The sequence below is a fragment of the Melopsittacus undulatus genome, chromosome 6, assembly GCF_012275295.1.
Source record: "Melopsittacus undulatus isolate bMelUnd1 chromosome 6, bMelUnd1.mat.Z, whole genome shotgun sequence".
Taxonomy (NCBI): Eukaryota; Metazoa; Chordata; class Aves; order Psittaciformes; family Psittaculidae; genus Melopsittacus; species Melopsittacus undulatus.
In genome coordinates this window covers 66,987,820-67,000,489 of record NC_047532.1, presented here as the reverse complement: position 1 = coordinate 67,000,489, position 12,670 = coordinate 66,987,820, and the positions used below count along the sequence as shown (strand labels likewise).

At 39.5% G+C, this 12,670-nt stretch overlaps 1 protein-coding gene across 2 annotated transcripts in view; it reads right to left on the bottom strand.

Moving 5' to 3' along the window:
- PKN2 (protein kinase N2) overlaps positions 1 to 12,670 on the bottom strand; it is a 50,455-nt gene that overhangs the window by 20,101 nt on the left and 17,684 nt on the right. For both annotated transcript variants that reach the window (XM_031046709.2, XM_005146529.3), the window contains exon 2: positions 6,954 to 7,251. In XM_031046709.2, the coding sequence (XP_030902569.1) occupies positions 6,954 to 7,251 (298 nt within the window). The remainder of the gene's footprint in view (positions 1 to 6,953; positions 7,252 to 12,670) is intronic.

The window sequence follows — 12,670 nt, the reverse complement described above, 5'->3', positions numbered from 1 at the left end:
ACCCAAACTTGGACTATGATATTCAATGCTAATGAGCACGCTCTAAATACAGATAGATACTGAGTAGATCTGTGAACACCACACTGTTCATGTCAAAATTAGGACTAGATAAAATGAGCCTTTTTCTTAGTCATAAAGCTGAAGGATACTTTGCAATCATAACAGAATCCTGGCATAGTTGGATATATAGGCAGACAGGTTATTGAACCACTGTGATTTGCAGGAAGGATAAGGATTTTGCTTTTGACAACATTACTGTGCTTAGATCTCAATCTTGCTGCATTAATTTAATGGAATGCAAGTTAGTTTTATCAATCAAGTTATACAGTCAAACTCCTCCTCTTTTCTAACCTCCTCCAGAAAAGTCTGTTCATCACTGGGTCACATTTTAATTTCTGCAACATGAACTGTCAGTGAACTGAAAGTAAATGGCCACTGGACTATTTCCTAGGACTTCACTATTTCCCAGGACTTCACTATTTCCCAAGTACAATTGTGCTTTTAGCTATCTTCCCTAACAGTAACAGTCTCAATGTCTTCTCTTCCAAAATTTTTGTAAAAAAATGATAATTTACATCCACTGTAACACTTATTTTTTTTTGCTGTTGATTTATTCTACTCGAAATGTGAGGAAACCTTCTTTATGGACAAATGACATCAGTTGTCTCCTGGAAGATAATATTTACCTGATACCAACAGTATAGTATTTTTTCTGATTGTAGTTAATCTTCCTTGACTTAACACTATGATGATGAATCAAGTTCCTGAAATCCTCAATTCTTAGAAAACACAGGCATTGCACTAGTAACTTGCAATGGGGAGGTGCCTACCATTCCACACTGGTTCTCTAGAAGCTTCTGGCAACTAATTCTCTGAGATTTAATACATTTTACTTTCAAGTTTGCTGTGTAATTTCCTCCTAAAGAGCAGACTTTGCTGAGCCTACATTCAGATTTCACCAGAGGAGAAGTTTTTACTTCCTCTGCTGCTAATTCACTTTAAGCCAGTTCAAGACTCTTACTGCATACTCACTACTGAAAAGTAGCACAGAAAATACCATATTTAAAAGAAATATATAAAATAATTCTGGGTTATTGCTCATCTGTTTTGTCATTCAACCTCCCTCCAGTGTTTTGGCTGGGTTTCTCTGTGGAACTGCATTTGAGCAGCTTTACCTCAGATCTGTTCTTAATAAAAGAAAGATTAACAGCATGCTCTCCTCTCACTTATGTCTTCACATTCAACTAATCCTCACCTAATAATCTATTCAAAAGTAGAACAAACGCGAAACTTGAAAGTCCCAGTGTTAGGTCTCCTTGTCAAGCAGCTTAATGGCACAAATGAATATTTACCAACTTCAGATTTAAGATGTAGGCTTCTTCCACTGAAAGATCCCAGCCCTCTGATGATCCCTGGGAAGGCTGTGGGGCTCCTGTAGTCTGTTTTCACAGCTTCTAAGGATGCACACAGGCAGTCTCCCTTTGCATTAAAACAACACTCAAGTTGCAAGTCAAGGACTAATTAGAGATACCAGGGCTCAGGTTGCCCAGGCAGCTGTTATTATCTCCCTCAGCGTGTCTCCACTGGGAAGGTGTAACCACATCATTTACCTGGGTCATCTCAAGAGCTGGTCTGTACTTGTGGACCTCAACTACCCTCTACCATTTAGTTTAAATGGTTCTGCTATATCCTTTATTAGTAACCAGCAGCAAAGGAAACTTCTCTGAAGTATGGACTGATTGCTAGGAAGAAATCCATTTTTGCCTTCAGGCATTAATAGTGACTTGCTGAACTCCCAAACATGGAAGGAACAATCTAGCTTAACAAAGATTCCCTTTTTATTTTTTTTTAAAAGAAAATAAGGGTTTACCAATAGCTTTCCCTATTAGGTGAATATCAAGTGAAGTAACAGATGTATTCAGTGTTATTTTTGCTGAACAACTATGAATGTTGTTGCTTAACACCAATGGGTCTTGTGCAGCACACATCCAGGCTGCTGGAAAAGCTGCAGCACTGCTTCCCAGTACCTGCAATAGCCTGTTTTCATGAGCATATACTCATAAGGCTTAAAATAAGTTAATAGTGATGGTTTAACTGAGTTTTAACTTATAAAATACCTGGATTGCATCAGGACAATGGCAGTTTTCAGTCAGAATTGTTTACCTTAACCCTGATCTTTGCTCTTCTGCAAAGCTTTTCAGTTTGAGTCTTTGCACAGTACTCATGAGCAAAATCTTCCTTCTCAATTGCCTTTTACCAGTGCTCCCATCTAAATGATATTTATTGGAGCACTGACACAACTATGCTTCTCTGAGCCTGCTGCTCATTCCTTTGGGGACTTTTCCCTAGATGCTATTTGTCCTGTTTAAGATCCAGGTCCCTGTGTAACTCGCTGAATTTGGCTTCCCAGATGGTATTGCAGCATGCTGCTAAGCTACTCCATTAGCAGCAAGTGCACTTTGGTAAACAGTTAATTTTAATCTTCTTTGAGGATATTTAATTGCAGTTAGCCTCAGTGTCATACCCAACCGAGATACCTATGATGCTTGTTTGGGCACTTCTGGAAGGGGGAAGGAAAGAGGCTTTTCTCAGGGAGCCAGATGGCTGCATCAGCACTTGGACTAAGCCATCAGTAAGTCAAAGGCAGCAGTGGACATCCTGCACTCAGAGCATCTAGCACTGACCTCCTGAAAACTCATGAAGTTCAATTCCATTGCAATTTAGTAACTACTAAACAAGTGTCAGGAGATTGTTTCAAATAGCTTCAGTTATGTTATTCCACAGTAAGGTTTCAACAACTTACCATGATGTTCCTATGCATATGAGCCCTGGAGGTGGAGTCTGCTGTCTAAATTCACTACCTCTACCAGCTTGGTTGCTGCCTCTCCCAGTTTCCAATAATTGGTCTTCTATGGCCACTCTGGTGTCTGACAGATTAACCTCATGATTTGTAGACCCACACACAAGTCTCTCTCCCCTGTCAACAAGTATTCTTAAGCAAAGTAAGTTATTTACTATGTAACCCCTGCAGCAAAACTTGACATAAAATGGATAGCTTAGAACTTAGTTACGAGAATGGAAGAGACATGAACTTGTCCCTTTGATTTAATGTTCTCCATGTTTCACCCAGTTTCAATTACCTCAAAGGGTTTTCTGTCATCTCATCTATCTACCTTTACATCAGCTCTATGGATCTGATTAATTTCCCACTTTATAGATATTCTACTTATCAACTACATGCGTAATTAAATCAGTGACTTGCTGTAGGTGAGCCGTTTCAATCTTATACCTCACTGAGTCATATTAAACCCCTCCATCTCTTGTTACTTTTTAGACACATGAAAAGAAGATCAATTTAATCTGAGCTACTCTACAGAAGTATGTTTTCAAGATACAAGATTTCATATCCAAGGCCGAATTGTCCCATATTGTATTTCACGTTCAAGTACATCTGTTAGATTCTCATCAGTAGCTGTCACTAGGCTTGCTCTACTCACTCTGTATTGCTGCATCCTGCTTCTCTAAGTGCTGACTTACTAACTTGAAGCCTCCATATCCTACTATGACTAATACACTGCACAATAAGGTCAGACCTGGGTACAAAGTCTCACTTCTAAACTAAATGCAGACTCACCAGCAACCCCATACTGTAAAGTAAACGGATGTTATGTTAAATGCTGTTTCTACGTCATACATCTGCTGCCAAATCTACCCTTGCATTCAGAAATGTAGCTTTTTGGCAAACTGTGTGTTTTGGTTAAGGTTTAGTACCAGTTCTTCAAATAGTTGTGAAAGTAATTTCCTACGGCATTAGGACATGGAAAGCTTTCAGCTCTAGGCACCAAAACATCTTAACTTGCTTAAAATGGAATGTTATTAAAACATATTTTCCTACAGTAGATTCATTAACACTACATTTAATGGTTTTCATGTGTATTGGTCACACTGTGCTGATTACAGAGTTACAACACAAATTAGTAGTGTGTTAAAAACTAATGTCTGTTACTGCTTGATACCCATAAGCAACAGTAAGAGTCACAGCAGCTTGCACAGCACTTGTCAGCTCTACATCTGGAGTGCTTTACAAACGTATGTTCACACCCACTTTTCAGATACAGGAACCAGGAAAGATTAAATAACTGTTGCAAGTTACCACAATGACCTTTCAACCAGTCAACAGAGCAGTCCGAAAGTCTGCAGAGTTCAGGCCTGACAGGTCAAAGAGATCATCATCTTATAAGCAACAATTCTCTTAGTGTTACTTCTCAATGCCTGACTTGGCTACTTAGACCCTGCAAAAACATACACAACACACAGGGAAAAATGTAGGACCATCCTCCAAAATACTGAAGTACATAGAAGACAAAGACCTTGACTCCTGCGGCTGTTGAACCCTCTTTACCTTATTTCAGCATTTGTGCTCTGCACAATCTAAAGATTTCCCATGTATTTCCTTCCCTTTTTAAAATCTGCTTCCTCTGACTGAGCAGAAGAAGGTCAAACTCAACTTGAAGTGAAAAGCTGTAGCTTAGGATAAAACTAACCTCTGGAAACATTGCACTTATTTGGGGAGTGCACATAATCAGCAGTAAGTCGTTACCAAATTCACTGCTGATCCCAAGAAAAAAGCAAGAATTCCCAAGCAGATACCTGTGACCTCTGCACAAAGGTATCTTCTGTCAGATGGCAGTGATCTTTAGGGCCATGTGTCTATGTATTAGCTGAATATTATATGTATACACACAAACACCCACACATTTGGCATAGCATTAGTTTTTTATTACCAACCTTATTTTGTGAAGATCAACTTCACCAATACCTAAGCTCAAACCTGAGACTGCAGTCACAGAAATCACAGCACTGCCTGGATGACCTGCACCCACCCATTAGCCTAAAGACAGATAGAATGTTTGCCGAGAGTGCTTTCCCCTCCACAAGTTTATGACATGACTGAGGGAGGAGACAGGCAATTAAATCACAAGGCAAACAATATAAAACCCTCAAGCGTTTCAGTTTTGGAGGTGGGTGCTTGTAGCTTTTTGATCTAAAGCGAGATATTAAAAGAACTGAAGTTTGGGGTACTTTTCAGAAAGTTATGCAGCATGTTCTGTTAAAGTGGGTCTCACACAGGAATGCCTGATGTGGTACTTCACAGGGAATATGAAGATCAACAGGATTTGTCATTTTTTCTTGAATATTTCAATAAGCAAGACTGTAAAAGCTATCTACCAATAACACTTTGAACAGAATGAAAGCTAAAAAAAACAATACTAAGAAGTTTAGCATGCATCAAAAGCAGGTAGAAGCACATTAGTTTATCAGCCTTAATCTTTTATCCCTTCCATGAAGTCTCTGGTATTTGAACACAGGGCAAGATGAGCCTGGTTGCTAACAGTTACTCACAAAAGCAATTGGCACTGCTGGCCTTTTCAGAAGCGTACTGAGGATTCGAACACAGACTCATAGAATGGTTAGGGTTGGAAAGGACCTTAAGATCAGCTAGTTCCAACTCTCAGCATCATCATTTAGGTCTTTGTACACAAACCATCTCTTTACAAGTCATAAATGCTCTCTCAGGGTTTAGTGCATTTCCTGAGTCATGAGCAAGGGCAATATTGCTCCTTAACACACCATGATAGAGCTTTTAAATGCTATACTGGAACAGGACATTCCAACAAGAGCATTCTGTACTCATCCATTTTTCAAGCTCTATTACTAGATGCATTTCACAGATTTACGTCCACACATAATTTTACATTCAGTCTATGCACACTCTGTGTACACTTTTCCTTCTGTTCCACTCTTCGTGTTCCTTTAAAAGAAGGCACACTGCTATCAATGCTGAAGCACTTTCATAAACCTTAACCAACATGGAACAGTGCTTCTAAAAGCCCAGTGGTTATCTTACGAAGCACACATTACTGTACACATTCCCATTTCATGATGCAGCAAGTACTTTGCCTCACTACTTCCAGCTGTGCCACTCTGTGCCCTTTGTATCTTGTGAAGATCAAAAGCAAAAAAGCAAAGAATATAGCAAACACTGTGCAGGGCACTATGGACACTTCCATACTCTTGCAGTAAGTCATCAGGCCAGATAGTATGAAAGTATCTACCACTACTTCCCTAAATTCTCATTGTAACCAACCTTTCTCCACAAGGATGTTACAGTCTTACTCTACTGCCCAAGCTTCTGAAAGCATTCACTTCACACCTTCCATGGCTTGTGCACATGTACCAGCTTTTTGCCAAGGCAAGTCTGTGTAATGTGAAATCACCAGGCTGGCAATAGCTCATTCCACAAAGCTGAGAAATGACTGTTTACTTTCACAACATTCCATCTTTAAATACGAAGCCTGGTACTTTAAGAAACTACATTCAAAATGAGTATGGACTCACTGTCAGGCCACAAAATTGCCAGTTACAAGTATTGATTACAAATGTTCTGTGATAACAATTTCAAGTTATCTTTAAAACGATGGCTTCATTATAGAAGAGCCTGAAGACTTAACAAAGAGCTGCCACAGCAAGAAATGCTTGTTCACTCAGTCTGACAAATGACAGAGTTTATGAAAGTTAGATTTCAGTTTAAAAAGAAGCCAACAACTTCTAAGTACAATTGTTACACTCCCCCCCCCACCCTAGAATAAAAAGTGTGTTAATGTTGATGCCTACAGTGTAAGTGAGAGAAAGTCAGTGATTGAGACAGTATTCCAATATAGTAGTAACTGAAAGTGAGGAACTGGTACATGTTAATCTTTAGAGCATCATCAAGCAGTCAGGAAGTACAGAAACCAAAACTCAAAGCAACTGGAGACTTCTTTGTGAATCACACGCATACGTAAGTAACAAGCTCACTGGCTACAGATTTGCTCATTCCCAGAGCAATTCTCTCAAGTGCAATGGGATAGGGCTTATCTAAGCTAAGAGCAAAAACTCATTTCACATGGTACCTGCAACATCTTCTGGGTCTGTTACAACGTGTGCATTGAGCTCCTGTAACTTATGATGCAAGTCTTCCAACTTCTTGTTTGACTTTTTCAAGATGTTGTCCACGTATGCCAAGTTCTTTTTATCCGTTGTGACCTTCCTGAGGTTCTCTGCTCCCTCCTTGATTTTAAGTTCTTTCCTTATTTCCCGCTTGATTTGGTCCTTTACTTCATCCAGCTTCTGCTGTACCATTGTATCTGCAAAGTCCAACTTTTGGCCAGTGCTCACATTCTCAGAGGCAAGGAGACTTTTGGCATCCCCCTAGAAAGAAAAACAGCAAGGTAAGTACCAGCAAACACTGTTTCTCTACAACGTACACTGCACTCCTAAAATGACCATGCTTTAGGCCTCTGTGTATTAAACATTCCCTTTGTAAGGCCATTTACTAGCCATGGGTCTATGCTCATGTTGCCCTAAAGCAATAATGTCACAAGACATGACATGTTAACTGGAGTTACCTTTTGCAACAGATTTATTTTAAAGTTAGTGACGTCTTTACTATGCCTATTTTTAACACCCGGAGATTTAAATACTTCTGAATTGGTCATGGCTGCTTGCCTGGCAGTTCTGTGCCTCAGAGCTCATGACTCACGTTTGTGATTTTCTAGATCTAACTATATGTCTTAATAGACCAAATGGTTACAGGAAATAAGAACAACTTCTAATAGTTATTACCTATGATGAATTCTTATACATTCATTAGAACAGATTCCTTTTAAAGACTGTAAAAAAAAAAGAAGTCTTCAGACCACCAGCACATATGGGATTTTACTTGTGCCTACTGTATGGTTGTGTATCATTGAGAAATAAAAGTTCAAAGGGCATGTTACAGAACCTACACCAATAAAGTACAAATCATTACATGCATAATAACACTTCCTATATGTCTTACACATGGATACTAGGTCTTATTCAAGCAGTCTTAGCTAGAGCTAAGTGAGTGAAGGTCAGAGTCAGGCTCTCCAGAACTTAAGACTTTGATCCACTCATAGTTCAGGATGTATTTAGTAAACGTGGGGCCTGATCTGCATGGATCTACCCAAAAGACCAAAATTCTAGTAATTTTTCTTGAACACAATTAAGAAATTGCTCAGATATCTGAAATATTTGGGTGAACATGAAGGTATTGGAAAGGAAGATAAAAATTTTCAAGTTGTGTATGTAAAGTTAGATAGCACTATTTCCTGTTGGAAGCACCAGCAATACAGCAGAGAAAACTGTAGAAGGAAACATTTAGGAAGGAGTTAAAGAAACACACCATCAGACTAATAAACTGTAAGACCATCCCAGAACCCATCATCTCTAGATACAGCCCACAGTGACTTGTTTGCTTTCCAAAGAATCTGGGGCAACGGGGATCATGACAGTTGTGCCTGTGCTGTACATGTCAACAGATAACGCTGGTCAGACTCTTTCAATCTGTGCGCATTCCACTGATGCTGCCTTCCAGAAGCAAGATCCAATCTACAAGTCCTCAAGTCCTCAACTGTAAATTCTACAAGTTGAGTAAACCATCTTCAAACCCCTCTTATTAAAACGTTTCTATCCATAGCTGCTACCTGTAGAACAAGTTAGAAACCCAAACACTCTGAGATACTAAAAGCAGTCCAACTCTCTATCCTGCCATAGAATTTGTCTGTCAGAGACTATGAACAAGCAATTCAGAAATGACAAACTGAGTAAGAAACAAAAAGTGGGGGGGGGAGGGTGGGAAGTAATGCAAATCGATACCTAAAGTGCACTTGTGATCCCTGCAAGTACATTTCTGTCAGTACACACTAAAATAAATGATTTATTATGAAGATGTAGAAAGCCTATTAATAGCTGTACTGGGAAATACATAACACTGCTTCCATATATAGGCCTATAAAAAGAATCAACCTTTTTTTTTTCTTATAGAATAATCAATAGTGATAAGCAACTAGTACCAAGGGTTCATATCCACAGGGAGGGAATCCAACTGCTATGTGTTGAGTGGTTTCTTTTGAGAAACAACTGAAAGTGAGAATAAATTAATACAACAACTATACAGCAAACCAAGTATATACAAATTAGATTCAGATTTTTACTTTCCCTGGTTGTCAAAGACAAAAATGTAGGATGCAAAAAAAGAGCTTCAAGATTAGTATACTGCTATTTAGCCTTCAAAACCAGAGATCAAAACAGTGGTTGCAAAAACCAAGCGTGTATTTTTAAACCATAATACTTTGCACTTGTTCTGCAAGCTTCCTAGAAATAAACTCATCATCTACCTCTTTCTAAGCATATTATATGTCCCAAAGTTCACAGGAGAAAGACTAGCGGTGAATGTAGGAAAAAAACCCCAAAAGACAAACCCCGAACCAAACCACCACCACTCCAACAAAAAGCCCTTCATAAACAAAAAAACATCAAAAAAGGACAAGCCTCAAATCCAACAGAAAATTTTTATCCTGTATTCCAATAGCACTTGTAGTGTGCTAAAATTATGCCAGGAACATAAACTTCTCAAACAGAACAGTGTAATTAAAATATAAATAATTCAGAATTATTCTGGACTAGGGTTACCTAAAGACACTTCAGTTAATTGTTTATATTGAACAAAGCCGTATGTTCAATGGGGGAGGGTTTTATCTATCTCCAAGCCCTCCACCCCACCTGTTAAAGGGATGTTCTGTTCTTCCATAAACAGCTTTTTGGAGCCCTGGTTCCAGACACAGTGTCTAACAAGTCTTCAATCAAATTAGATCTCCATAGTCATTAGTGATTTGCATTCCAAATTTCCAGTAGTCTGGTTGAAGTTCACCTCAGCTTGAGCAGTCTGAAGCATCTTTGGACTTAGGGTTTCAGGATACAGAGTCAATCTGCTTGAGACATTGCCTGTGCAATGTTTCAGCATTCATCTTTAACTGTCTCCAAAGCCATGGGTGATCCTCCAGTCTCTCTAATTACACTCAAACTAGAACTGTTCTGTCACGTACTTACTGAGATGTGTCACCTGGCACAAAGGTGAAATAAGCAGCCTTCCAAGGAGGACACTGTGCACTCAGTGACCCTGAAGGCCACCAGGAATGCCAAGCCAGAGCACGCTCTGCAAGCAAAGTTGCTCTGCTCCTGTGGTGACATGTTCTGCTGCTGGGATGTAACACAGGTTTGAGACAGATCCTCACGCTGGAGAGATGAGCAGCCTCAGCAATGCTCCATTTTAGAACTGATGGACACAACTGGACATAGCATCAGATAGCTGAGTGAGAAAAAGTAAGAAAAGATTTTGCCTTTAAGGAAAGCACCTTCCAAAATGCTAAACTCAAATTCCACTTTTAAACTGAGAAGTGACTTAAACCACAGGATATTCCAGCTTGATTTGATGACAGCCTATTGCAAGTCTCTTGTTAGAATTGAATATTCTCCAAAAAAAACTATTTTCCCCATTTAGATAAGTTCTGTCCCAGGTTGAGCCCCACATCCATTACAACATAGGTGTTCTGTCCCCTCAACCTGTAAATTAAGTATGTCAAAAGAAACAACAGTTAGAGGCAGGGGCCAGGCACTTTCCTTTGCACTGCTCAAGCAGACAGGTTGCAAAGACAAGAAATCACTCACATCCTCTATGCCAAGAAACCATCAATGGATTTTGCACAGCCACTTCCTCTACTCTCCCTTCCAGAATCATTTAACATCAAATAGCTTAAGAGTGGAAATGCTCTGCAGCAGACGACTAAACCACTCCTGCTGGCAAAACAGAGAGCAAGCCTCACTGCTTTACAATCCAAGACAACAGAATGGGCAGTCAGTTACTGATTCTCAGTGTCTTTTACAATTCTGGTGGTGTTTTGACTGCTGGTTAATAGAGGGGAGCCCATCTTTGTTGGGTGGCCCCACAGCATCCCTCACACTACTGCTGCTGACCCAGTTCTTTGACCCAACAGCAGAAGAAGGCAGCCAGCACCCAGTGCTGCTCCTAACAACCTGCTTCTGGGCTCTATGGAAAGAGATTAGAGGCAGTGGTGCATGCTTCTTAGCAATGGGAAAATACATGTTTATGAGCCAGGCTGGAGAATTCGGAAACATTTCAGCATGTAATGAAACTGAGGCTATGTTTACTACAATAAACTAACAAGGACCACAAATTAGATATTGCTGCTTAGAGAAAAAAAGAAAGAGGAACCCACATATATAGCTTTCCTCTTGCAGTGGCCTAATGACTCAACCTCACTTTGATTGCTGGCTCCAAGACTATCTATTTACACAGATGAATTCAAGATGCCAGCCTTCAATTTCTGTACTCCTGGGAAATGGTTTAAGTATAATTGCTGAAAATAATGGGTAGTGGTCTGAGCATGTCTTTTTAATAACACACAGTCTGTTCTGGCTGATGCAGTGGTACAGAGCCATGAATGTTGTTTATGGAAACCCAGGGGGGCCTCATACTTTCTCCTCAGGTCAATCCTGACTGAATCATCTATAAGGCAGGTGCCTTCCCAAACTGCATCTACCACCCAAGCTCTCATTTAAGGTTAGAACACCTAAAATGGTAAACAGGTCCTGCTGAATAAAAGAGAGTACCATGAAGCTGAACATATCAGAGCTTAAGCTGTGTAAACTAAATGACTTCCAATTCAAAATGAGATTCCTGAATTGCCACCTCTTAGAAGAAAAAGATAATGCTAAAATCCTGGGCATCAATAACTCCTAAAGAGCACAGTACAGCTACACTGTGTTATACCATGTATTTACCACAGAGAATCTTGGATAAGGTAAGAATTCAAATTGCTGAATTCTGGTGCTAATTATTATAGGATGAGAAGTGGAGCCCTGAACTCCAGCATGTTTCACAGCTGATGGCACTCACACACAATGTTATTTACACTTCACACTGATGTGTTATGAGCGCACACTCAACCTGCCTTTAGGGAAAACACCAAAACAACATCAAAACTCACAGTAAAAGGGTGTAGATTTTTTTCTTAAAGCTATTAGCATTCATTTCTTTATGCTCTTGGATTTTAGCAACCATTCCAATAGGTGATAATAGGCAAAGAAGTAAAATCTGTTTGACAAGTACTGTAAAAATGCTCTGTTATTGGATATAAGCATACCAATTTAAAATACAAACCCAGACAGACTAAATGTTTATTAGTTTTTCATTGTAGTTTGAAGAACTGGAAGCAGAGATTTGGAACTGTTCTGTCTTTCAGTATCATTTTCTCAATATTCTTTTAGGAATAAAAAAGCAAAATAGAAGAATTGAGGAAAAAAAAAAAAGTTGTTTTCCTCAGCTACCGCCAAGGTCCCTGAAGCTCTCCACAGTAATTCCCTGAAACCAGAGTAGGCTTTGATTTTAAAAACAATGTTAATCAATTGCAAACTTCCCTTCCCCCCCGAAGTCATTCATAAAACCAGATGTGACGCCTTGTCTGGATTACTGGAACTACATGGACTATTTCCTCCTGCCCAGAAGCAAATGTGATTGTGGTCAAGATCTCAGCACTCACCCAGTGTCAAGAACAAGAAAAACCTTGGAAGCTTAATAGATTTTGGCATTAGTTTGCTGTGCTAACATGTCACAAATCAGGATTTAAACTTAATCTAAGTCACAGCTCTCTGCTTTGTAACAAGAGCTGTTTAAGGCACAAATATCCATAGTGCACTGCATTATACGTGGATGGATTCAAGCAGGACAGCGTTCCTTAAACTAGGG